General features: G+C 38.1%; 1 protein-coding gene across 2 annotated transcripts; it reads left to right on the top strand.

Moving 5' to 3' along the window:
- On the top strand, window positions 1-27,934 carry CANX (calnexin). 2 transcript variants are annotated; one of them, XM_036752285.1, is made up of 16 exons: window positions 8-161; window positions 4,347-4,417; window positions 12,707-12,910; window positions 13,269-13,342; window positions 14,135-14,193; window positions 14,809-14,950; window positions 15,750-15,831; window positions 16,329-16,521; window positions 17,639-17,828; window positions 19,480-19,593; window positions 19,846-20,002; window positions 21,232-21,447; window positions 22,159-22,278; window positions 22,492-22,624; window positions 23,401-23,480; window positions 24,481-27,934. In XM_036752285.1, exons 3-16 carry the CDS (start codon window positions 12,710-12,712, stop codon window positions 24,532-24,534), a joined length of 1,815 nt encoding a protein of 604 aa, XP_036608180.1. In that variant the 5' UTR covers window positions 8-161; window positions 4,347-4,417; window positions 12,707-12,709; the 3' UTR covers window positions 24,535-27,934. The 2 variants fall into 2 exon arrangements, with proteins under 2 accessions (XP_036608179.1, XP_036608180.1); XM_036752284.1 differs by lacking the exon at window positions 4,347-4,417 and having other exon boundaries at window positions 1-161.

Below are 27,934 nucleotides of genomic sequence, written 5' to 3'. Positions count from 1 at the left end.
GGAGCCTGGGCCGGGAGCCGCGCGCGGTGGGGCTCGCTCGGCGTCTTCCTAGCCCTGAGGCACGTGACGTTCGCTTCGGGCCGATCCGCTGCAGCATCCGAGGTGCTGGGCGTGGGGCGAGGGGGTGGGAAGTGGCGCCGGCGCCGGCCGCGAAGCACGAGGTGAGGTGGACGCAGCTGCCCTAGTGCTGGGGACGGGGACCGCTTGGGCCTGGGAGGTCGGCTTCACGTCAGGGGCGGAGGAGGGCTGGCTTAGGCTGGCCGGGATGAGCGGTGGGGGAAGAGGCCTGAGGCCCTGGGGGCCGGGGAACTGGTGGGAGTGACGCGGTCTGGGGCAGGGGACCGGGGCTAACTAGAGGCTGAGCAGGATGGAGCCGCGAGCCGGGACCGTGCGGAAATGTGTGGGATCTGAGCGGCCTGCGGAGGGAGGCCGGGCGGGAGGTCAGCGGGGCCGGAGACCGGAGGGGGGCGTGACCTCCGGGCCGGGCTCGCCGCAGCGGGCGGCGGCCCAGGCACCTCAGAGGTCCGCGTACCCCTTGCCTGTCCGCTCATCCCTCGGCGGGCGGTGTGCGGCCTGGCCTAGCCCGAGTGGGAAGGCCTCTGGGGAGAGACAGAGGCCTGGGGCGGCGCGGGGGAGAGAGAAGCCATCTTCCCCCAGACGAGCAGGAGCCCGGGAACGTACCGGACGAAGAAGCCAAATTCTCTCGGGCACGAGGTGGCTGGGGTATTGGGAAACCAACGATCCCGCAGTGGGGCCAGGGTGGGAAAGAGGATCTCAATCATGGGGTTAGGTAACTTGTTGGGAAAGAAATTGCTAGAAGACAGGCCGAGAAACTTGTTCCTAGGGTTAGGTATATATCCATCTATATGTAACAATTCATTTATTTTTAGAGAATCATAGGTATTCCAAAGAGTTTTTGTAATCTTAATCTCTGAAAGGATACCTTTCCAGGTCCAATACCCCTGTTTTAGTGGCCCAGAGAAGGGAAGCAACTTGCCCAAGGTCACACAGCCATATAATTGGCAAAGCTGCATAGAACCTAATTCTTCTCTTTTTTTGGTGCTCTTTAAGCCCACACCATTCTCTAGGCCCCTTAAGCCCTGACACAGCACTAGAAGTAATATTCTCTGAGTTTCTCTCAGTCATTATATTCTCTTCTTTAAATTCTTTATCTTCCAGTCCCATTATGATGTGGGTGCTCCCCATGGGACTTTCTGTCCTTAGACTTCCCCTCTACAAACTCTCCCTTGGCAATACCACTCTCCAAGCTTCTAATCCTGTTCAGGTAATTCCTTAATTTATAGCTCCAGACACATCTCCAAATTCCTAAGGAATATCTTCATCTGGATATCTTACAGAGGCCTAGAACTCCACGTGTCCAAAAACAAATCAGTTATATTTTTGTCAAAACAACTTCCTGACTACCGGTTTGTGTCACCACTATCTACCTAGTCCTCCCTGAGGGCAGCAGCCCTTTTGCTGGTAGGTGTTTAATAAATGTTTGTTGAATTGATTCAAATTTGGAGTCAATCAGTGACTAGGTTCTCTGGAACCCGTTCTTGAACTCTCGGCCCTTTTCAATCCTTCGTTCCAATTCCAAAATGATCTTTGAAGATGAATCTGGTCATGCCACACTTGTAACCAAAAGATCTTTTAAGTGGCTCCCTACTGCCTACTGAGTAAACTTCCACAAATATTCGTGGTATTCAAGACTCCAAGGCTGGAATCACTCCATCTACCTTCCCAGACTTATTCTCTAACATGTTCAGATCCAGCCAAACTGGACAACTTTGTGTTCCTGAGCTTATACATAGTACACTCAACTTTATGCCTTTGTTGAAGTTGTCCCTCTTTCTCTCTCAAAATCTTTTGAAAGCCTATCCGTTTTTTAAAACTCAGTTTAAATGTTACCTCCTCCTGGAAGCCTTCCTTGATAATCCCATTCTCCACAGACCTCACGTGGTATTTTGCTTTGTAATTCTTCAAGGTTCTTAGATGATATTGTGTTGAAAAGCCGTATTGGTGTCGTATTTTTCTAATAGATTTTTAGAGGATAGGCACGATGTCTTCTATATATATAATTTATCACATACTATTGCTCTGTATTAGTAGGTGCTTAATATTTTTGGGGAAGGGAACAAGCATCTATTGAGCACCTGCTATGTGTCAGGCACTGTGCTAAGCGTTTTAAAAATATCCCATTTGAGATGTTGGGGAGAAGGGATGGAAATTCAGCTGTTTACCATAAGCAAAGGCATTTATGCTGATGAAGAAAAAATAAACTTGGAGTTGGTGTAGATGTCACTCCTTCCACTAAGGGACAATTGGAAGGGAATACTTTGTCATGTGTCTACAATATGGGAGAAGAAAGAACTATGCTGGAAGGAGAACTCCAAATACTTTTAATTTTGAATTAGATTTTTGTGTGGTTTTGAATATTGCTTTGGAGTCAAGCTTTGTTGGATTTCTTTTAAGTGAGGCACTATTGTGATGATTTGTTACCAAATATAAAGTGGATCTTTCTTGAGCCGTGGATTGAGGTGGCTTTTCTTTGGATTTCTTTGGCTCTAGTTGTAAATTACATGGCACTTCTCATCTTGTACAACCTAATGTAGTAGGTGAATGAATTATAAAGAAGCTTCAGTTAAAAAAAAATCTTAAAACTAGAAGTAAAGTGAGTTGTGTGACTCATTGGCATAAGTACGTGTAATAAGTTAAATTTGAGACTTGTAGACAGGGCTTTTTTCTTTTAAAGACGTTGGGGGATCTGAGTATTCTGATTTTATTAATATGCAAGTTGTATCTACTGTAAGTGCCTTTATCACAGTAAACAGATCCTTGGTGTCAGAATGTGGAGACCAGACTTGTTTTTGATAACTAGCATTAAACTGCTGAGTGATAATCTTACAAGGCCCACTGGGTTAAGTGGTTCTGGGAAAAAAAAAATCCTTGCTGCTACTTTGTTAAGTAACATTAGGCAGTGCATTTGCCCCCAAAATGAGGCAATTTTGGTAGGTAAAGTGGTAGCTAACACTAGGGCTGAGTAATGAATGGCGCTTATGTGTACCAGATTTCAAATTGCAGGGTTTTAGGTTACTAGCTTACTTATTCTCCCTTAATGCAATTTAATCTGGGCCTCAGTTTCTTCTGTAGGAGAGGACAGGGAATTTAAACTAGATGATAGCTCCAAAAATGTTTTGAAAAGCATAAAATGGTCCAGTATAAATATAAACTAAATGACTCTTAAGATATGTCAGTATCTTTAGAAAAGAATAAAAACACATAAACATGTATGTGATCCAGTACACTGTATTGAAAACTGAATAATACTGAGTTGAAATAATAAAATGTCTAGAATGACAATTCAGGTAATTCTTTCAGTAAGTTTAAATTTTGTATGTGTGAAGAGCTGTTTTTAAAGAAATCAGGCTTGGATATTTAGCATTACTATTCCACAAATGCAGTTGTGAAGAATGAACAGCTGGGTCTTCTGTTATTAGTAAAGGCCAATAAAAAGGAAATAAAGAGTAGTGGAAATTATTGTTGCATTTGATGGGTGGTAGGAAAGACTGGAAAGATGTCACAGAATCTGAGAAGTGGAAAGGACCCAAGTGATTGGGGTGGGGACAGGATTCAATCTTCTTGATTTCCAGTGGAGTGAACAGAGGCCCAGAACAAGGGGAGTGATTTACCCAAGGTGTCCAAGCTAAGTGTCAGAACTGAGATTCAAGACTGCATCTTCGGACTCTCTGCCTTTTCTTTTATGAATCACTTTTTCCCCCTTATTTTTAAAATAGAAATTTTATTGATGTTTTCTGAGTTTTATTTTTTACATCACCAGAATTTTCCCTAGTATCCTTTAACAGGTCATTCTATATAACTATTTTGAGAGGGGGGGAGGATTGACAAAATTAACAAATACATCAAAAGAATCTGAAGCACCACACCCTTGGACCTCCCCCCTCTACAAAGGTTTGGGGATATCTCAATCTTTACTTTGGACTTTGTTCTTTATAATTTGGCAACATTCACTTTGGAGGGGGGGGTTCTTTCCATTTATATTTTTGTCACTGTTTTCTTCTCCGTTCACTCTGCATCACTTAATGTAAATCTTTCCATGTTTCTGCATCATCATAGTCATCATTTCTTGCAGCAGAGTAATATTCCGTTACATCTACTTGCCACAGTTTAGCCATTCCCTGGTTGATGGTCGTCTACTTTGTTAGCAACTTTCTACACTCACAAAAAGTGCTGCTATAACCATTTTGGTGCATATGGAATACTTCTTTCTTTTTGTTTTTTTCCGTCATTAAGTGTTGGCTTTTTTTTTTTTTTTTTTTTTTGAGCCCTGAAGAAAGATTGTTAAGCTTTTGAGAAATATCTTCACCTTGGGTCCGATTCTTAATTACACAGAAAGGTATGTTTACTATTAACCTATTTATCCTTTCAGCAAGGACCAAAAATGATACGGACTAACAACTTTGGAGAGATTTGTTTTTATACTTGTAGGTCCTATGAGGAAGTTTTGGTATAGTGGAAAGAGGACCAGACTTGGAGACAGAAAACTGAGTTTCTAGAGCTAGCTAGTTAGTTTCACTGTAACCTTGAGAACAGGTCATTTCCATTTTGTGGGCCTCAATTTCTTCATTTCTAAAATGAGTGAGTTAGACTTCTAGTTATAATATTTAATTCTCTTATATTCTCTTTAGAATTATTTGAGGATCAAAATTAAATGTAAAAGCTGTTGAAGAATACTTTTTACTTTTGGTGAAAACTAAATCCTTATAAATTAGAGAAACTGCCATTTAATAATTTATTGACATTTGTGCGATGTTTCATAATTTGCAATGTGCTAATATATAAGCTTAACAGAAATCCTATGAGATGAGTAATAGTAGTACTGTCCTCATTTTATAGATGAGAAAATTGAGGTCCAAAGTTAAGTGCACTTGTCCATGCTCACAAGGCTAGTAGTTGTCAGCCTCTACCTGAACCAAATGGCCTTCCATTTACTAAACAGTGATGTTTCTTAAGAAGCAGGTACTGAACTCTCCTGCAACTATCAGTGAACTATAGTTAGCATTTCTGCAAGTATCTTTCTATATCTGTTATTTTAAACTTTAAGCTTCCAGAAGACAAAGGTCCTCTTCTGATTGAGTACCTAATTATGTTTGATTAGTCAGTGATGGAAAAAAATCTTGCTTCTGGTGGACAAAAGGCTGTGTTGTATCTAATCTAGCTCAGATTTTCAAGCACAAGTAGAAATGGGGCCCCTAAATCATATGTAAAGATTTTTACAAATTGACTTAGAAAAATCACATTAACATTATCTGTGTTTTGTTAACTTTTCCAGTTGCATTTTGATCTGGTTCCAAGTGTACTCTGAGTTGTTAAGGCTCTTGTATTTGACACTTATGGTTTAGAGAACCAAGATTTTTTAAAAATCAGTTTGTTGTTAACTTAACATTTTTTAAAAGTCACCATTAGGTCACTAAGTCATTTCTGAGCTTCCGAGGTGCCTTTTTGGAATGTATTGGGGGGGTGACTTTTTAGTAGCATAAATTGTATTAGAATTTTTGAGAACTTGCCCTTTTTTTCTCCCTAGAGAGAAGAGAAGATTGGTGGGTCATCAGTGTTGTTTTAAGTGCCTTTGGCATGATTTTCTAGGTTTGAATATTTCCTTTCAAGGATATCACCATCAACCAAATTGCTTATCTAATCTTGTACTACTAGGTTGACAATTTCCTGAATAAGAGGTGGAAGAAGGCTTGTATAAGATAAAGTATTTTCTAGTTTTGGAATTAAAATGCCCAGGTACCAACCTCATACATCCACACTCAGCCATCTTTTCCTTCCCAGAACTCCAACCAGTCTTGAATTTTTACATGGTGGTTTGAAATGGCCTTGGGATATAAGCCATATTTTTTCTGTATCTTGATATCTTGTATATTGGTTTCTCAATTTAGTTGTCTTTAGCAGAAAGCCACTTTTTATATAGTTGGTTCATTCTGGCTGCTTTTCCCAGTTCTGTTATTTTTATACTTTTATACTGCCATTTTTAGTGCCATTTCTGTCTCTAGCCCAGAATGGTTATGTTAGGGGCAAAGTGGTGATTCCACTGTCCTTGATAAATGAAACAATTTGTTTTTATGTGTGTGTGTCTGTGTATAATTCCTTGCCATTTTTCTTCCATTTTCATCCCTGAATGTCCTTGGGATATTACTTGGGGTATCTTGCCAAGCTTTCTTTTTAAATCCTCAACTATTTCTCTGTTTTATGAAGACAACCCACCCTTAATCTCCTGACATCATTTCATAAGATTTTACAAAGTAAAAGTCTCCCTATTAAGTAAACTCAAGTTCTCTCCTTTAACTTCAAGGATCAAATCTAAAATCCTATTAGGCATTGAAAGTCCTTCAAAATGTGACCTTAAACCCATCTTTGCAACTTTATTGGACATTTTCACTCCATGGGCATGGAGTGCATTGTAGTACAGTCACACTGGCTACTTTGCTATTTACAAGGCACTCACTCACCCACCTCTGTGACTTTGCACTAATTGTCCTACATGTACATACACACTTTTATTCTAACTTTTATCAGCCATCTTTCTCTATTTGGCAGGTTGTCAGATGTCTGCTGACTAAGGCACTTTCTGGGCTATTTTGGTGTCCTTGTGGCAGTTAAACTTCTTGATAAAAGCATTATAGTCAGTGTCAATGTCATTTTTGTTGTCTCAAAAAAAAATTTTATTTTCATTTTTAAATAGTTCAAGGTTAAGTTGACTTCCCCCCTCCCCCTTTTTGTTTTTGTTTTTAATTCTGATTTTAGCTCTGACTAAGCCAGTGGACTGACTGTACATAGCTGCCTCAGGGATAACTCCCACATAATTATCAAGTCTTTTCCTGTCCGTTAATATATAATCTATTTTGTTCTTTGTGGTATTATTTGGTGCTCACTATGTCCAGTGCCTACCAATTATCTGCTTGAAGATGATATCATATAGAAGTCTGAGGCTTCTTGCAGTCTACAAGTCTTTAATGTCTCTTATTCGTTTTCCTGAGCTATGTTTTCCCACTAAGAGTAAAAATGTCTTATTTCTCTGGTTCTAAACTCCTTGAGAGCACAGCAGTAATGTTATATCATTTTTGTCTGTACCTTTTCCTATGGACCCCTTCCCTCTCCTGTCTTAAGTGGGTGCTTCATAAATAACTATGTGTTTAATTGAAAATGGTTGAAGAGAAGTTCAGTCGAAATTAGTGGGCAGCCCTTATTGAAAGTTTTCTAGATACTTGGAAATTTGTTGTCTTAGGTAATTAATTAGGATACCTCCTTGGGCTGGGTGTTTCCGGATGAGTTTAGGGATGTTTTGAAGTTGTTGACAAATTGGTATTCAGTTTAACTAAATCACTTTTGTTGTTTTTCTCTTTTGCTTTAAGTTCATTATGAACTAAATAGACATTTGTGTGCTGACCTGGGAAACTTAATCACCCAATATAATATTTTCTTTTTGGAAAATATGTATTGGGTCACAAACAACTGACAAAGTTTTTGAACGTCTTTGACTGAACTGACTGCAATAACCTGCTCAAAACAGGTCTGACAAACCATAGTGATTATTTTGACTGTGTAGACAGTGGTAGAATATGTAGGACTTCACTAATTAATATTTCATTGTAGTCTGAAACATGCACATAAACATCAGAAAGCAGCAAAGTACTGTGGAAAGAATGTTGGACTTGGAATCAGATGAGACCTAAGCTCAAATTCTACCTCAGATAACCCTGTGAAGACAACAGGGATGCTCCCCCCTCCTCCCCTCCCCATATTTTCCCTTATCTATCAAATGGAAGATAATGCTATGAATAGGACAAAGCTGTTGTGAGGATAGAATGGTTGGCTATTTTTATAATTATTTAGGCTGTCTTTGTAACTCACATGTAGATGTAAAGATGTGAACTATTACCATAATGGGCTTATAACTGGTGAATACAACTTTAGATTTGGGAGTCAGAGTTGAAAGATAACTTTAAATCCACTTCTCCTAGCTTATCCACTACAATAAGACCTAGGAGTCCAAGGTAGCTTAGTAAAAGTGCATCCAACTTTAAACCAGCTTTATGTAAACATCTAGTTAGAAAGCAGGCACTTGGAAAGTGCGTAGAGGAATTTTTCGATTCAGCAACTTTGTGTAATATATATAGAATAGTCTGATATACAAACTTTAATTAAAGTCCCAGTGCCTCCTCATGCTGCAAGAGATGAGGGATAACAGAATGTTGGAGGACTGTGTCAGTGGAGTGAGCACACGATTTGGCAGGTTAAATATGGGCCTAACAGTGGACAGTATGTTATCCAGGAACTAGCTTAGCTAAGTACAGAGGCTTATCACCAGAGGGTTAGGCCGGAGTAACGCATGCAACCTGTCTGCTTAGTTATGGAGAAGCAGTAGTCTGAGAATTTGTTTAGGTGTCTTTTAAAATTTGCCATGCCAAAAAATTTATTATATTTTAGCCAACTTGTTGATAGTACCTGCCAGAGCTATGCGATGTTGGCCTACCCTTCAAGAATCCAGGGTCACCTTAAAGTGATGAGCCTGAAGTAGGAGAGGTAAGCCAGTCAGGCTAAAACTTATTTGTGACCTGGGGACAGTTCTGTGCGGACTTAATGTTTTTCACTTTTTGTATTTCCTTTACTTGCATTTATGTCTTTAGCCATTATAATTGAGGACTGTCTGGAAAACTGGTTTTAGAAAAATGTGCTTAGCCATGGAAACCAAAATTAAGTGGCATATTTTGACCAAGGCTAATTGACTTGACTCCTTTTTAATATTCTAGGCATTTTAAGCCAAAGTTCAGAGATTGTTCCACAGCCCCAGAGGATTAGTCTTTAAATCTAGATGAACATGAGAAAGGATGCCCAGCGAGCTCCACTGCCTTTGAGGACTTGAATCTAAGCCCCATTTTTGAATCTGGCTTCTGGTCAGTGAGACTAGAAAGCAACAGGGGAACACACTCTTGCTTCTCATGCTTCCATCCCCATTCAGATTATAAATTCATCTAGGGCGTTGTGCCTGGTAAGCGCACGTATCTGCTGTTGTAGATAGATTGGCATGCTTTTACTGGAGAAGATGAAACGTACCTTGAAAGGAAAACGACTCTTGTTCTCTTGATTAAGAAGTTTGACTACATCAAAATACAAGCTTTTTCGTTAAGTTCTTTGAAAGCTAATATGGAAATGGGTTTTTGGTAAATGGTACTTTGAACAAGACATTGACTGTGAGGCTAGTGATTTGAACTGTACCTTACAGAGCTGACAAATCTGTTTTCTTTAACTCAGATGTTTGTCTTTTAAAACAGTTCATGTGGTATAAAGGAAACTGGATTGGTTGGATTGGAGATTTGTAATATAAGAAATTCCAACAGACAGAAATGTTTTGTCGTACTGAGACTTTGTTGTATAAAAAAAATTGGATTAGCTGTCCTCTGGAAATTAGAAATTAATCTCTTGGATGACTTATTTAAAGAAAAACAAAAAGCAGTAACCAAAAAAACGAGCGTTTCTTAATTCTTGTTGGTTGGTTGTCCTTCTCAAAGAGGACCATGATATCAGGGAGGTGATGGCATAACATGCAAGTGAATTGGATTTAAGTGAGGGAGGGCTATGCACAGTCACTAGCCTTATTTTCTCCTCTGGATCCAGTGGCAAGATAGAGATCAGGACCACTGGAGATGGCCCCAGATGCAGTAGGAGGCCATGACCTTTTTAAGTTAAGGTCTTTCCCAGGTTTCCCCTTTTGTCATCTATCTTTAATACTCCTAGAGGAAGTGGAAATTTATTAAGAGCTACTAGCTGTATCCTGTTATAGTAGGTTACTTGCAAAAATATTTAAAATTGCATATAATGAGATTTTTTTTTTTTAAATCACTGTCAAAAAATTATACTGAAGATACTATTTCAAGATGTCTGGGTTGAGAATACCTCACACTTGATAGCTAGGGGAAAAATCATTAAAATAATCTTTTGCTAAACTTGGGTCCAAGAGGATGAACAGCTGAAGAGGCACTCTTGAGGCAGTATGGGCAGCAGGACTGGAAGTTTCTTGCAAGCCACTTCCCTGTAAGCATGGAGGGTCCTGGAAGTTGTGTTTCCTGGGAGGGAATGGGTGATTGATTTCTGAATAGGCATTGGGTATAGTAGTCAGTACACACAATTTTGGCTTTTAGTTTGTATTTTGTTTTTCTCAGAGAAAAGGGATCATAGAATGTCAGAGCTGGAAGGGACCCTAGAGATCATCTAGTCAACCCCTCTCATTTATAGAGGGGGAAACTGAGGTAGGGAGATAGATTGATAAGCTCAAGATCATAGAGGTGCCCAGTTTAGCAGAGCAGATAAGGGAACCAACTAGTTCTGGGTGGGACTCTTCTCAGCACTTGGAAGAGTTTATAATTGGCTCTTTGGCATATCCTCAAACAGCCTTTCCCTTTTTAGCCTTGGGGTAGTGTGGAGTGAATGGAATGAAGTCCTTTGTTGCCTAGACAGGGCCTCCTTGCTGCTTTAGATTTTAAACCTTGAAGCCTTCGGTTTTAAGAAATTAGCTTGTTGTTTATTATCTGCAATAAGTTCTTTCAACAAACATTTGAAAACCCATAGTACATGGTATAAAGCACACATAGGATTCTGAAACAGGCAGACAGCTCCTGACCTAGAAGTTTGTATGAAGAAAGGAGGTTTAGCGATTCTTGATCTTAAACTATATTATAAAGCAGTAATTATCAAAATATCTGGTACTAGCTAAGAAGTAGAAAGATGGATCAGTGGAATAGAGTAGGTATCCAATACACAGTACTAAATTATTGTAATCAATGTGTTAAATGCAGAAATTTAAGCTTTCAGGATAAGAATTCACTGGTAAAAAATTGTTAGGAAAACTGGATATTAGTCTGACAGAAACTAGGTATAGACCAATATCTTACCCCATTTACCAAGATAAAAATCAAAATGGATAAGGAGAAGAATTTTTGAATAAACAAGAGATAGGAGCACTGAAATATAAAATGAATAATTTAGATTACGTTGAAAAGTTTTAGTACAAGTAAAACCAATGCATCTGAAATTAGAAAGCAAAAAATTAAGGGGAAGTTTTTATAGATGGTGTCTCAGATAGAGGCCACGTATTTCAGATATACAGAGAATTTTGTCAAATTTTAAGAATATGAGTCATTCCCCAATTGATAAATGGTCAAAGGATATGATCAGGCAGTTTTTGGAAGAAATCAAAGCTACATATAAGTCATGTGTGAAAATGCTTTAAATCATTGATACTTTGAGATACCATCTCATATCTATCAGATTGCTAAAATGATAGAAGGAGGAAATGACAAATGTTGGAGGGAACATGGAAAAATTGGGATGCTAATACTCTGTTGGAGCTATGAACTGACCTGATCATTTTGAAGAGTAATCTAGAATTGTGTCCACAGAGTTATAAAACTGTTTATTCTTTGACCCAGCAATCCCACTGTAGGTCTGTTTACCAAGGCGACCAAGGAAAAAGGAAAAGAACCTATATATGTTTTAAAATATTCAAAGCAGCTCTCTTTGTTGGGTGGCAAGAAGCTGAAAATTGAGGGGATATCCATCAATTGGACAGTGGTATAATATGTTGTGGTATATGATTGTGATGGAATACTAGTGTGCTGTAAGCCACTTGATTTTAGGAAAACGTGGAAAGACTTGCATGAAGTACCGAAGAGCAAAATGAGCAGAACCAAGAGTAAACAGTAACAGCAGTGTTGTTTGAAGAGTTAATGGAAATGACTAAGCTTTTTTGAGTTATGTGAATATTCAAAAATACAAAACCTATGAAGGAAGATGCTTTCCATCTTCAGAGATAAAACTAATATGTAGGACTTTGTATAGTTTCACATATATATATATATCTGTGTCAAATGTTGGCCTTCTCTAGTGTGGAGTTGGGAGGGGGCAAACCGCTTAGAACTCAAATGTAACAAAAAATCAAACTTTTTAAATTCTCTTTTAAAAAAGAATGGAGTAGGATTAGGTTTGTCAGACTTTTCAAGTAACAGGAAGGATAACTAATGCACTAATGTGCCAGATCCAAGAGACAGTTAGAAATAAATATAAAATCATTTAGGTTTTGAAAAAGCCAAAAGCCTCTTAAAAATCTTCTGCACTAAAGGAGAGTATAAGCTAGCCAAAACTAGAATAGTGAACTGGTGACTTAGCATGCATCTGGTGTGACTAAGTTTGCCAGTTAGGAAAACCAAATGATTTGCCATGGCATTGTAAGGGGAGGGGATTTTGACCATCTCTTAGAAAATGACTAGTTAGTTATGGGTTAAATTTGATTTATACATTATGATGAAAGTCTTATAAAAGGCTACTCTTTCAGAAATAGGCTTCTTTTGATTATTTCTCAGGTTTTTGTGGCCTCTTTTTTCTATGTGCACAGACATGTTTATCTGTGTAGTATGTATGCAGAATTGTTTCATGTGTTTGTTGAATTTTCTACCTAGTTTTGCATGACTGCGGCCTTAGGCAAATAATTTTTTTCTGCTCTGCAGAGTCTCTGCTTTCTCATATCATAAAGGGGTTGACCTAGGTGATCCCTAAGGTTCTGCATGAAGATAAAGTGCAAGAGAAATTTAAAGTCATGTTCTTGGCTCTCTGTTTGCCTCGACAGACCATGGAACCAAAATGGTGGTTGTTTATGGTTTTGCTACTCCTTGGAACAGTGGTTCAGGCACATGATGGACATGATGAAGATGACGATGATGATGATGATGATGATGATGTGATTGATGTAGAAGAAGACCTGGAAGATGGCATTGAAATAGAAGACTCAAAGCCTGGAGATGGTGCCACTCTTCCACCTCCATCACCAAAGGTTGGAAAATGTAACATTACACGTTTTTCTTTTGCTGTAATTAGTGCATTAGGATAAACAGATTTTTATATTTCCAAGTCAAGAATATTTATTGATAATCTATTTTTTTAAAAATCATGCAAAACAAGTTCAGATTGGAAAAGAAAAATACTCTTTTGTCTTTCCAAAAGGAAAATCTGGCCAATTTTAAGAGAGTAGACTACAGACCTATTTTTAAATACCAATATTCTTTTTTAAAAAAAAAAAAACAAACCACATTTTGAGTTGGTTGGAAACAAGCAGAGAAAGCGGTACTTGGCGCCCAAATAGATCACTGAAGATTCAGTATTGATTTTTCTTTTGTTATTGTTAAATTCAGGTTACCTACAAAGCCCCAGTTCCAACAGGGGAGGTTTACTTTGTGGATGCCTTTGACAAGGGAATGCTGGTCGGGTAAGCATGATTGGGGGGAAATGTTTAAAAGAAACAAATATTCTATACATTGAAGTTAGAATGATGTGATATGGAACTTGGATTTTTTATATCATCCAGAATTTTGCAAAATAACCTGAAATTAAGATTCCCTTTAATTTTTTTGATTTTGAAGTGACTATTTATCCTAGGTCTTTGTTGTATTATTGTAGTACCCAGATAGTGAACTCACCTGATAAGAAGATATGAGGATTATTTTATACCTTTTAAATTTAGGATTGTGTGTGTAGTTGAGGAAATACAGGTATTTATACAGTGTTAACCCCCAACCTGTTCAGGAAAGGAAAGATTTTCTCAAATCTTTGAATCCGGGGTTAGTTGGTCTTTCTTTCCATTACATTGTTGTAGTCAGTGGTACTGGTTGTGGTCTTGGTTTTGCTTACTTCACTCAGTATCAGTTCATGTATCTGCCCCAAGAGTCTCTGAATTTTAATACTTATTGTTTCTGCATTACCATAATTTGTTTATCCACTTCCCAGTATATGGGAATATATTTTGTTTCTACATCTTTGCTACCAGGAAAAGTTTCTACTTTGAATTATTTTGGTTGATAAGGGACTTTAAACTCCTTAGAATACATTTCTAGCAGTGAGATTACTGAGTCAGAAAATATTTCTAAGAATGAGAATAGTAGAAATGTGAATTTCTGCACTTTGCTTTACTAGTAGTGTTGTTGGCATATGTAACAAATTATCTTCAAAGATAAACTTCTAGCTGTATCTTAATGTTTGTTTGGGTTTGTTTTTACTGCAGATGGGTTTTATCCAAAGCCAAGAAGGATGATACTGATGATGAGATTGCCAAATATGATGGTGAGAATTCCATCTAACTTAACAGATTGGAAATTTATGACTTAGCAAAAATAACTCCTTGGCTTTGCTTTACTTTTGCTTGCAGGGCAAGTGGTGTGGGCAAAGAAGTTGATCTCTTAGGCAGTAGTTTAATCCTTAGTATATTCCTGTCTTCCATATGTAGTAATTCGAGCCTCTGATAGTTTAAGAGCATAAAACTCAAACCTTATTTGTAGCATGTGATGTCAGTATAGAGAATTTGTCAAACATCTATGCTCTCCCAATAGAGTGTATTACAACCTCATCTGTAAAATGAGAAGGTTCAAAGGTTTTAGAGTTGGAAAGGGATCTTATAAGGCATCTAATCTAGTTGTCTGTTTTACAGATGAGGAAACTGAGGCCAGGTCATGTGACTTGCCTATCAGAGACAAGTAACTGAAGAGACATTTCAACCCAGACATCCCCACCCCCTAACTCTAAAGCCAGTCCTCTGCCCTGCATCACATCTGTCTCCTAAACTAGATTGGGCTAGATAAACTCTAAAATTTCCTTGTGCTTTAGATTCTAATATTCAGAACAAATAACATATGGACTAGGGAGCCCTAAAATTCAAGGAATACATGTGTTGTTATGCAGGTAAATGGGAAGTGGAAGAAATGAAGGAATCTAAACTTCCAGGAGATAAAGGGCTTGTATTGCTATCACGAGCCAAACATCATGCCATCTCTGCGAGGCTGAGCAAGCCCTTTATATTTGACACTAAGCCCCTCATCGTTCAGTAAGTGAAAACTAGCTTGATTGAAGTTGCAGGTGCAGGGTGGGGAGGGTGATATTTTTAGTTTTGATCTGAAAGTTATACTATTTCCTAGAAATGCTCATTTTATTCTTCTGGGCTTTCATATTTTAACTCTTAATTGGCCTTACCTATAAAATATAAATGAGACTACTCTTCCCCCCCAGTACTGAGTGAACATGTGAGCTTTTCAGTCATTGTCTGATAAAGAGCACTAAAATAAGTGCTTGAGGGATATAAAAATAAGACTAATATGCAGAATAGTAAAGGGTTGCTTTTTACTTTTGAAGTGACACTATTAGTGTAGGAAATCCCTTCTACTGGTATAAATGAGCATCTGGTGTCTGACTTAATATTAGCTTCCTGGGGCATTGAGTGGCTAAGCAACTGGAGGTACCAGAATTGAACTTGAACCCCCAAGCCTTGACTATACCACAGCTGACCCTCCATCCTCCATGCCACAATGCCTCTCCAAAATTGTTTTATTAGTACTAAAAATTAGAGTGGGTTTTCTACTTAGGAATTCTGTGTGTTTAAAATTTGTCCCTGTAAGTCTGCTGAACTTGTAATATTTGAGACTTTCCCTTCCAGAGGTGTGGAGTTGGGATTGTGCTGTTAGACACACACCCTGTAACCAGAAGTGTATTAGTTTTTGATTCACTTTCTGCCAGTAAAAAGAGTGACAATTTTTCTAGAATGCTAACATTAGTCAGAGAGGCAAAACAATCCATTTTTAAAGTTAGCTCCTTCCTCCCTCCAAAAAAAATTTTCTGTTTAAAATCAGGTATGAGGTGAATTTCCAAAATGGAATAGAATGTGGTGGTGCCTATGTGAAGCTGCTTTCAAGAACCCCAGAATTGAATCTGGTAGGTATTTTTCATTTCCTGTATCCAGATGGAAAAGTTTTTTGTTGTGTTTTTTTCCCCTCCAGAATCTCTAGGGATAGGAAATATTTTACGTCGCATGGGAATGCTTACTTCATAAATATTAAAAAAAAAAAAAAAAGACTGCCCTCTTTGCATGAAACAAGTGTTTTAAGAATTAAGAGTAAAGAAATGGTGACCCTTTGCTAACACGGATACATAAGGGTTTTTCTGTACCTCTTTCTAGTTAGAACAGCTTGATTTTGCTACATACAGTTCCATATATAAATCAGTTCTGATTACTTTGCATCTTTCAGTTGGAAATGCCTTTGGAAATGTGTTTAAAGACTCACCCATTGGCCATTTGGGCTTGTTCTTTATATCTTTGACTCAGTAGAAATTGAGAGTTAAAGAATTAATTTAGGGGAAATTAAGGGGAAAAAGGCTAGGAGAGGCACTTGAAACATAATGTAATCTTTCATTTGTTATTGTCTCCAAAGGATCAGTTCCACGACAAGACCCCTTACACAATTATGTTTGGTCCAGATAAATGTGGAGAGGACTATAAACTGCATTTCATCTTCCGGCATAAAAACCCAAAGTCGGGCATCTATGAGGAGAAGCATGCTAAAAGACCAGACACAGATCTGAAGACCTACTTTACTGATAAGAAAACACATCTGTATACATTAGGTAATAGCCATGAGGCTGAGCCTAGTGGGAGTATCAGAAATTCTCTTATTTGGATGGGAGCTGCCAAGCAAGGGAACTTTTTTTAGTTTAGTAAAAGAAGTCTATATTGACACTATTTTTTAGAGATAAAACAACAGTCGTCATTTTTTTTAACATTGAAAGTTCAAAATGCAAGTTCAGACAAGATTTAAGCTTGAATATTTTAAGAGCAAACTTCTGTCCCAAAGCAAATGTTTTACAGAGGAATGTTTCTAGAGAGCACTGGATGACCTGCCTTAATTCCTTTGTTGTTGTTTAGTCCTTATGTTTAATTGTGTCTCACTCTTTTGTAATCCCATTTGGGGTTTTCTTGGCAAAGATACTGGAGTGGTTTCCTACTCCAGCTCATTATACAGATGAGGAAACTGAAGCAAACAGGGTTAAGTGACTTGCCCAGGGTCACACTGCTAGTAAGTATCTGAGGACAGATTTGAACTCAGGAAAATGATTCTTCCTGACTCTAAGCCTGGCACTCTATCCACTTCGCCACCTAGCTTCCCCATCTTACTTCTTAATCAATTAATTGATTAATTCTTAGTTTATCTTAATCCCTTAGACTGACCTTAATTTCTCTTAGTTGTTATTTTCTTTGTTGCTCAAATAATGTTATGGCAAATTGGGGTTATTTAAGTGATAGAAATATGCATGTGTAGAGTACATAATTTTCCCACTGTTTTAAAACAGATTTTTTTTCATTACTTCGTTTAAAATTAAGATTAGCGATGCAGTCAAAACTTTAGGTATCTTTGCCCCCTACAGCTATATTGACTTAAAAGTTCTTTTGTCTTGCCATGGGGAATAACAGTTTGTGCTATGTCAGTGGTGTGAGTGAGGTATAATATAAGCCATCCTCCATTCTCCCTTCAGATCTTATGTTGGATAAACACTTTTGATCCAGTCTTGCACGGAATATAAATGTTTAATAAGTGCTTGAGTGATAAGGCCTTTCTGTATTAGAAGGGAATCAGTAGCTCTAAGGACTGTTATGTTTGGGCAGTGGAGAGGGTGGAAGGAGCAGTGTTAGAATAGGCAAGATTCCTCTTACTCTGTAATATTTTCCTGTAATTTTTCCTCATAGTCTTGAATCCGGATAATAGCTTTGAAATATTAGTTGATCAAACAGTTGTGAATAGTGGGAACCTGCTGAATGATATGACCCCTCCTGTGAATCCTCCTCGGGAAATTGAGGACCCAAATGACCAGAAGCCTGAGGACTGGGATGAGAGGCCCAAGATACCAGATCCTGATGCTGTCAAACCAGATGACTGGTGAGTGAGGGCTAAGTGACTTGAAGAGCTTTTTTTACTGCTAGGGTAGTCAGTCTTAATTATAGTAAGTACTTGAATATAGAATGGGAGCTGTTGTTATGTAAATTCAGAATTTTAAGAAAAGAATTCTATGGTTGGAATTTATCTTTAAGAACTCTTGGAACACCTCTATTTTGCACAATGGGAAGCTGACTCCCAGAAAGATATAATTATTGAAGGTCACTTAGCTGGCTGAGTAGCAAAGTAGGAATAGACCCCAGCCCTCAGGTCTCCTAAATTAATATTATTTTCTTCTGTACTGGGGCTGGTTCATGTTTATATTAAATAATTCAAGTGTAAAGCAGTATAGAGACAATTGTAAACTACCTGCTTTTAGTACTGATTTAATTACTTTTTTTTTTTAAGTTTTTAGCTTTTGGTAAGTGGCCAAATCATCTATATCTAAGCAAAGCTAGATTACAGCTATAAAGCTTTTTTTTATCTGTTCTGATTAACTTTATAAAGGACATGGAGATGTATATACATACATATACAGATATCATACATACACACACACACTCAGTACTTTGGGTCACTTAACATTTATTTGTGATGTTCAGGGTACTCTTCTAGGTGCCAGAGGAAGCAAAGATACAAAAAAGGAGTTATTCTCTAAACGAGCATACATTCAGAGAAGGGCAATATAATATCAAATTATAAGCATTTATAAGTTATTTCTATGTACCAGTGTGTGTACATACATTAAGTATAGTCTGTATGAATACAAGGCTGTTGAGGAATGCGGAGGATACTTGAATTTGGCAGGATCAGGAAAGGTTCCACATAGAAGGTAGTGCCTGGGTTAAATCTTGAAGGAAGTTAGGTATTCTGTGAGGACAAAGAACTTGGTAGGCATGGGGGACTAGTATGTAAAGAACAGACAGGCAGTTTGGTTAGACCCAGAAGTGTGTTGTGATGAGTGGAGTATTACGTATAGTGAGACTGAAAAGATAAATTGAGGCCAGATTGTGAAGGACCAAACAGAAGCAATAGGAAGTCGGTGGAATTCTTGAGTTAGTGACATGGTCAAATGCATACTTTAGGAAAGTCACTTTGGGAGCTGTGTAGAAGATTGGATTAAGAAGGGACTTGAGTCAGGGAGACCAATAAGGATACTATTGAAATAGACCAGATGCGGTGAGATGAATGCCTAAAAACTAAGGTGGTGGCTCCGTACACAAAGGAGTATAATACAAACGTAGTGTTCTTAAGAAAATAAGGAATACTATGAGTGAGCCAGGAGGGGCCAGGGCAGAATAGCTCACATAGAACATACCTGATTCTCTCCTGTCATATTCTTTCCATGATCTTGAGTAGAGCTAAAATGCTACTTGGTGTCCTGGAGGGATTGCTTGATTTAGAATCAAGAAAACTGGGTTCAGATACTGCCCTCAATAACTTAATGTAATTGTAGGCTGGTCACTTAACCTCTCAGTCCCTTAGTCAGCTCTCCTCATCTTTAAAATGAGGATAATGATACTTGGAGTGCCTTATTTAGGGGGTTGTGAGGAAAATGCTTTGCAAACCTTATATAAATGGTATCAGTAGATTTGGTGGAGCGTGGTGCTAATAATTAACAAGGTTATCATATCCGTTTCCTCCAACTCTTAAGGGATGAGTCTGCTCCTGCTAAGATTCCAGATGAGGATGCTACAAAACCTGAAGGCTGGTTGGATGATGAGCCTGAATATGTATCTGACCCAGATGCAGAGAAGCCCGAGGACTGGTAGGTCTAAGCCTTTCTCCCCACCCCCTTCCTTTTTTTCCTTTTTTTAAAAAGGAATTTTTAAGATTTCGCTGGGATTAAGGATCTGTCATTAGCAGAATATTATATACTATATAGCAGAATACTAAAACTATTGAAACGGTGTAGCACTACAAAGCTAGGTTGTTTTTAAACAAACAGTATCTTAGACAAAAGCAATGAATATTCCATATGTAGCAGAATATATTTAAAATCCTAAAATTTTATCTCTAGGGATGAAGATATGGATGGAGAGTGGGAAGCTCCCCAAATTGCAAACCCAAAATGTGAGTCAGCTCCTGGTTGTGGTGTCTGGCAAAGACCTACCATCGACAATCCCAATTACAAGGGCAAATGGAAAGCACCTATGATCGACAATCCTAACTACCAGGTTGGTGTCTGGTGCTGGTTTGATCTCTTGAGTCTTTGGGGACTTTGAGGGTGGTCATTTTGTTGAGAAGGTGGCTACCTGATTTCTTCCATTGATTCTGAGAGTATTCAAAGTTCAGATTTTATGATAATGCAGAGATAGCTGAGTGGTTTTAAATGTTATCAACTTAAATAATGGAGGCTATAATATGATGTCACCTTATAATTTACAGTTTACAGATTTGTCCCTTTCTCCCATTGAAACCAGAACCTCTGGTTTAGGAATGCAACCACAAGGTGGCAGTGGTGCCTCAGTCCTGTAGCTGAGCTCTGGGCTCTTGTCCTAGCTAATCATTTGTTCACCGTCAAATCATATGACCTCTCCTAGCCTTAAAATTAGGAAAATATCTACCCCAGCATACATCATAGGGTCAATATGAGGAGCAAACAAGGCTATGTATAGAGTTGCTTAAATTACTTAAAAATTAACAACTGAATTTAAACAATATTATTAGATAATAGAGGTTACAAACCTTTTGAGCTTTTAGCAAATAAAATCTATTCAATTCATTCTCATATAGTAATGTTTTGTTAACTTAAAAGACTTTTAATTGTCCTAAAATATTTTTTTAGAATCCTAAAAACATGCATGTTTGCACATTCCTTATGCAGGAGAGATTATTTTAAATAAAGGGTTTCATTGCAGTCCATAAAGAGAAAGGCTTACAATGATTTTGGAAGGATGAGAGTAGGAATATTTGAGAAGACAGGAATCGTTCAGTAAGGAAATTAAAAATCTCAACACTTTTAAGGGCCATTATGATTTAATGGATAGGATCTGAAATAAAGAGTAGTACCTTGACTTCTACTTCTACTAGTTGACTTATCATTCAAACTGTAGAATGAAGGCATTTCCCTTTGAGAGATGGGTGATTATGAAGGTGTTGAGTGCTAAACTTTCCTATGTTCTTTAATTTTTTACAAGGTGTATTTCAAGTGATTTGAATGGGGTAGATAAAAAATAGACCAAAATCCATTACCTCCTAACCTAATAGTTACTGTTCTAGTGATCTTAAATGCAATTTCCCTTGGTCTTTGTGAATCTGTTTGCTCCTTTTTTAGAAAGACTTAAAATTTTTGTTTTCATGATGAGAGATGGTTTGCAGCTATATACATGCGCCTTAGTTATCTTTATAAGGAGTGTAGAAACAGGATCTTGCTTGTATTAATTCCTTGTTATTTTCTTTATAGGGAATCTGGAAACCCAGGAAGATTCCAAATCCAGATTTCTTTGAAGATCTAGAGCCTTTCAAAATGACTCCTTTCAGTGCTGTGGGCCTGGAGCTATGGTCCATGACCTCCGACATCTTTTTTGACAACTTTATTATTTGTGCAGACCGAGGAGTTGCAGATGATTGGGCCAATGATGGATGGGGTCTGAAGAAAGCTGCTGATGGGGCTGCAGAGGTTGGTGATGTGCTTCTGAGAAGGCACAAGAATTCACTGAAGTGTTGTTTGGTTCACTCACTAAAATATTCAAAGGGACTAGAAAATTTGAGCCTTACTGTCCCATGCAGAAAAGCACAAGTTCCAAAAGAAAAGGGAAATGAAGGGAAATTGAACTGGATCTTCTAGAACTTAAGGCTCAATTTTAGAACTTCCATTAACCAAATTGATGTAATAGTTTGCTTTTTGATTGTCCCATCTTGGTGAATTACACTTTTGAAAAGTCAGAAGCTTAAGCTGCACACTGGATCCTTTTAATAGAGACTTTTCTTTTAGGAATATAGACAGTGTAGAATTAGAGCAGGAGAATTGGGTGAACGTCTCAATGAACAGGCATTTGTTAAGAACCTCCTATGTGCTGTGCAATATGTTTAGTGCCTAGGATAAAAAGCCCTGCCTTCAGGGAGAATCTTTTGAGAAACAAGAAGCACATTTTAAAAAAATAAATATGTACAAGGTAGTTTGGGGGAGGTGGATGGTACATGCAGTTGGGGATCAGAAAAAGCTTTATATAGAAGGCTGTGCTTAAGCTGAGTCTTGAAGGACCTAATGAGTGCTATGAGATAGAGGTGAGGACATTTTAGTCAAGAAGAGGGGAAAACCATACTATCTACGTAATAAAGTGTGGTTCTAGCCAAGATTTAAATGAAACACCTTCTGTTTATATTCCAGCCTGGCGTCATGGGGCAAATGCTTGAAGCAGCTGAGGAACGTCCATGGCTTTGGGTGGTCTATATCCTTACTGTGGCCTTGCCGTTGTTCCTTGTGATCCTCTTCTGCTGTTCTGGAAAGGTATAGGTTTCCTTGGAGAAAATTATTTGAGAAGATAGTAAAATTTGGTGACTGACTTAAAGATAAAAGCAGGGTTCTCCTGGGCAATTTAGAAGAAATAACAAAGCTAAAAGGGCTCTGTGGTTTCTACCCTCGTGTGGCTCACCAATTCACAAGTACCTTCCTAATTTACATTAACCTTCAGTCAATTTTGTGAGGATTTTTTTGTTTCAGAAACAGCCCAATGCTGCAGAGTATAAGAAGACTGATGCTCCTCAACCAGATGTGAAGGAAGAGGAGGAGGAGGAGGAGAAAGAGGAGGAAAAGGAGAAGAGAGATGAAGAAGAAGAAACTGAAGAGAAGATTGGTGAGGACACATTAAATAATTCAATTCTGTAGCGCTAAATACTATCTGTTGAAACTCAGGATTCAAAGGCTAACAAATGCCAAATAACTTGATTTTGCCAGAAGTTTTTGCTCATAACTCTATATGGATTTCCCCTCAGCATGTCTAAAACCAAATTTACTCTTTCCCTCTAAACTTGTTCCTACTTCTGCTATTAGTCTGTGACTTAAATTTTTTTTAATATATTTTTGTTATTTAATACTCATTTTTACAGAATTTGAATCCCAAATTCTCTTTCCCAGACAAGCAGTATATTGATTATACATGTGAAGTCATACAAACATTTCTATATTGGCCATGCTACAAAGGAAAACACACAAAAAATATAGCATTTCTGGTCTTATACAATCTGGTCCCGCTGTCCTTTTTTGCCCTCATCTCATTGCTCACCTCCGTGCCTTCGTTATGTTCTCCCTCCCTGTTGAATGTTTTTCCTTCTTTTAAGACTCAAATGTCCCCATCCCTGAGTTCTCTTCTTCACAAACACCCCTTTATTCTATAATCTCTAATACATTTGCCCTGTAATATTATTGTATTTGTTTTATCTCAACCTTCTGTTGAACTATAAGCCCCATGAAGGCAGAGACTGTGTCTGATTTTAACTTCTTATGTCTTTCCAAGCATCTGGCACAAGGCAGAGTCTCATAGCAAAAAAACAAAAACAAACACTTGGCTTAATGTTTACTGAATTTGTTTTATTTAGAATGTTGTCTTAATTGCTTTAACTTCTCTTATAGAAGAGAAGCAAAAAAGTGATGCTGAAGAGGATGCAGGTACTGTTAGTCAAGAGGATGAAGATAGAAAACCTAAAGCAGAGGTAAGGAAAGGCCAGTTTGGAGGTATGACCACAGCTTTCATTTCTTTAAATTCATATTAAAACAATTACAGTTATATCATAAGTTGCACTTAGAGACTGTTAGAGTCATACAAATACTAGGCTGGTTATGGAAGAGATCACGTTTTATCTGCTTTGAGATTGTACAGTTACAGTACAAATACCACAATTAATTTTCACAATAAATGATATGAAAGATAAATCCTTGTTTTCCTAAGATTTTAAAGAGTTGCCCTAATCTAAATTTAAAGGTTTCGTTCAGTCTGAAATTCTGTCCAATGTGATAATGTTAGGTTATCTGCCTAACACAGATAAATCCAATCCTACAGATGTCCCCTGAGTGTCCCATAAGCACTCTTGGTTTTACACCTCTGCTTATACTAATACTGCTCCATGAACTTGTCCAAATCCTACTCTTATGTCAAAACACGGCTGAACTCTCATCTTTTCCATGACACCCTCACTGATCACCCTAGTCAACAATTACCTTTCCCTTTAAACTTCTAGTTTTTCATTGTCTCTTATGCGTCTGGTATTTGGCATGTGAAGTCCTTCGATTGCTTTGTTCTTTTTATGCTTCTTTAGTCCCAGGTGTCCACTAAAGTCCTTGATGATGGAGAGGGCATTCTGACACAGGATGTAGCGATCTAGAAAGGTTTTGTTCAAGCATGGACCCAGTGGACTCCTCCTAGTTTTGGTCCCAATGTGAACCACCCATAAATACATATTGAATATTCCTCATAAAAATTGGCCATTGACAGAAGTGTTTCAGGTCACAACTACTCATCTGTCAGTTTTTGTTAAAGTCAGACTTGGGAGGAAAGTATGTCTTGTATTCAGATTATTATATGGCCTGTCGTCTTAGCCAGATTGTATGACCCTTACGGATAGCAACTCTGTCTTAGCCACACTAGCAAGCATTTCAGTAAGCATTTGTTGATGATAACAATGGATTTCTTATGAAATTCTTTTCAACCAACAGGAAGATGAAGTTTTGAACAGATCACCCAGAAACAGAAAGCCACGAAGAGATTGAAAGAATTTAAGAACTTGATCTGTGATTCCCTTTTTCCCCTACCCTCGATGTGATCCTAGGAGAGGACCTGGGATACACCTTATATGTTGAAACCCAGAAAAACCTCAAGACTTCACTATCAACAGATTCCAGTCAACTACTATCCAATGAAAATTTGAGCATCTAGCAGTAATTAATTGAAATTGTGATAAAAAAGAACACCATTCCTGTAGAAAGAAAGCATTTAATGTATGGGCTATGGATTCTGGATGTAACATGAAGCAACTAACCTGTTGGGTGGTTTGGTTTGTTGTGTTTTTTTTTTTTTTTTTGGTTTGTTTTGTTTTGGTTTTAAAACACTTTTAAAAAATAGAATGTTAGAGTATTGCCAATCTTCAAGAGCCTTGGCTTAATTTAATGTATTAATCTATCCTTGGAAAAATAACAGCAAAGTTTAGAAAATGCTAGGTGATAAATTGCAGTTTTTATAACATAGTTTTTTTTTTATAAACTTCGATATTCCAAAACATTGAAGTGTCTATGTCCCTTAAAATTGATAATCATGTTTAAAGTGAAGTCATTTGTGTGGATAACATTAATTTCTCTCTCCCACTCTTTCATTCTACCTCTTCTGGAGATTTGAGATTGGGGGAGAATTTCCAGACCATAATAGATACTGTTTGATTAAGCTGTATTAAAGCAGAGCCACAAGAAAGGCCCTTCTTTTTCCACTCTGTGTTGGAAGGAGCATGATCAGGCCACAATATGTGTGTTGTGTTGCCTTTGGTTACTGCTAAGTTCCCAGTATTCCATAGTTGGCACTGAGAATAAATAGGTGGGGAGACTTACCATTGGTACTTAGGCATTCAGGCTTCCCAGGCTGGTTGTCTGGGCTCTCACCTTTTGTGGTTTCTCTAGACTTTGAGCACTACTCATTGGGGCTGTTGGGGTGTGCGAGTGTGTATGTGTGGGCTTTTAACAATTTCTCCTTCCACTCTTGATATTGTTTCCCGTATCCCAGGCTTTTCCCTGCTGCTATGCAGTTTCTTCAGAGTGCAGCTTGCCCTCCATTGCTGGAAATGATTATATGCTCAGCACAGTGTTAAACTTGAGTGATTATATAATACAAATACATATAGGGTTTAAAGAGAAAAGAAGACTCCAGTGTCTGCAGTGTCCAAGTACGGAGCAGAGCATAGTCAGTCCCTCATGTTTCTGTTTATGTCTTTAGAGATTGTAGTGGTCAGAACAGACAAGCTGATTCAGATTTGATTTCAGACTAAATGCAGTTGTTAAAAAAGGATTTGGCTAGAGGAGGGGGTTGTTGGGGACTTGTAGCACGAGCCGCCTGGTATACATAACCGTTGAGTTTTTTCAAATCTTTATTTGTTCTTCATACAACAATTGCATCTTAAAGCACACTGAATGTAGGGGGTTCCAATTCAAACAAAAAGTTTGCCAAGTTTGGCTTAGTATACTACTGGTCTTTTCTTGGGGGTGGGGGGGAGGAATTAAAATGCAGGTGAGGGTTATCTGAGCATTTACTCCAGAGAGTTAGTGCTTTGTAATGATGTCCACTCTACTGAAATACGTTGGGGGCTGGATGCTGATATTTTAGCTCTACTTGTTTAGAATAGCTTGAAATGTACTGACTCACTGTCCTTGCACTGAATAGGTAGACACTCCACAGTGTTCTTATTGGGAACAGCAGGAGGTGACTGGAGAATTCTCAAAAGGAATGGTGGTGTCAGTTTATTTGGTAGACTACTCCATGACTGGCACCTTTTTTTTAAAGGTGGAAGAGTAGAGAATATTTCTTCTGCCTGTTCAATGCTATCTCGTGTTATCTTGCTAGGTCAAAGCGGCCATAAATGTAGCAATGAAGTCCAGTACAAATAAACCTTTGTTTAGTAAGGGCCTGAAAGCATGTTTACAGGTGTCTACTTGAAGCAAAAGTATGGGACCATGGCACTTGCAACTGTACCTTCAGAACATATGTGCCTCTCGTTGAGTTTGGCCATTTTCTTCTGCCTGGGCTATGGAAACTTAAGCTGACCCTGCACTATTTTGATTCTTTACAATGGGCATCTTCGTGCACCCTACACAACCAGGAAGTTTTCAGGACTTGTCCCATAGACTCCCTATTACTTAACACAAGTGTTTTATAAACAGTGGCTCTTCCTGGCTCACTCTCCTTTCCTAGAGTAAGGTGAGGCCTCCTCCTTCAGTATCTGACAGCTTTGTCGTGGATGACCAGCAGCACTTTGCACAGCAGCTCAACAAGAGGCAACAATGTTTAGTTATTTTACACTCCAGTTGTCTGATTCATTAATGTGCAAATTCCTGTCCAACAGATGTGCTCCTCAGTTTCTCCCATTCACAGAAAAAGTGCTATTCTTTTCCATTTGTCAAGCTACTAAATGGTGTTGCATTAAAGCTACATGTTAATCTCTTCTGCTTTTGACTAAGCTTCTTTACCTTTATTATGCATGTTTTCCCCTTTAGTGTGCACCACTTTGATTTTTGAGGGGAAAAGGGTGTTTAAGGTCATTCTTCCCTTTAATTTCCAACACATTGTGGGAAAGTTAATATAGATCTTGACTCAACAGAGTATTAGGAACTGTCTTAGGAAAGTTTTGATTTTTATATAATTGGAATTTGGGTTCAGGAAAGGAAACTGGGAGCCTGAACAGCAAAACAAAGAAAAACATGCTTGTTTGATCTTGTTGGTTAGATCATAGAATGCAAAGTATTTTCAGATGTTAATTTGTATGTAGGTGGTAAGGACTGGGGGGGGCCAATGATGATATTTCTCAAAAAGTAACTTTGTTACTCCATACCAGATAGACTCCAGTTTTATTTTCTGATACTAGGAGTACTACTGAAAACTATGCCAAAAGGAAGCTTTTCTATGAATGGAGGGATTTTTTTTTATGTTGCTGTACTAAGGGGGGGTGTGCATATAGATGCAGCAAAATTGATTCTCATTACTGGCTCACATTTGGTTTTATCTTTAAGTGAAGGAAATGGTGAACATTTCCAACAAATTAATAGGAAATGTGCCCTGAGACGTATGGTGACTTTAAGGAAAAGATCCGTTAACGAGATGGTGTCAGTGATAAAGGTGGTGGTGGTGCAGCATGTGTTCTTTCCTGTGCCTCCACTTAGGGCAGTAAACAGGGTGCTCTTAGCCAGTGACTTTATTTGTTTGACTTGATTTGGGCCCATACAGTCTCAAGCCAGTATTGCCTCCATAAGTCCTTGAGAGCAGTTTCCTTGTATTGCTAAAAAGGAACTGTTGTCTCAGCAACCACTCCCGTGTCTGTTGTGGAAGGATAATTATAGATGCAATATGCATATATAAATATATTGGCTAAGTTATAATGTAACAGTTTACTCTAATAAAGAAAATTAAAATCTA

Source organism: Trichosurus vulpecula, chromosome 3, assembly GCF_011100635.1.
Source record: "Trichosurus vulpecula isolate mTriVul1 chromosome 3, mTriVul1.pri, whole genome shotgun sequence".
In the NCBI taxonomy this organism is placed as follows: domain Eukaryota; kingdom Metazoa; phylum Chordata; class Mammalia; order Diprotodontia; family Phalangeridae; genus Trichosurus; species Trichosurus vulpecula.
Note: the sequence above shows the minus strand (reverse complement) of the source record. Positions and strands in the feature narration are given on the sequence as shown.

Coding starts and splice junctions, on each gene's coding strand:
- CANX (XM_036752284.1), top strand. CDS start 12,710: ATGGAACCAAAATGGTGGTTGTTTATGGTTTTGCTACTCCTTGGAACA. Junction 19,594..19,845: donor GCAGAGAAGCCCGAGGACTG/GTAGGTCTAAGC, acceptor TTTTATCTCTAG/GGATGAAGATATGGATGGAG. Junction 23,481..24,480: donor ATAGAAAACCTAAAGCAGAG/GTAAGGAAAGGC, acceptor TTCAACCAACAG/GAAGATGAAGTTTTGAACAG.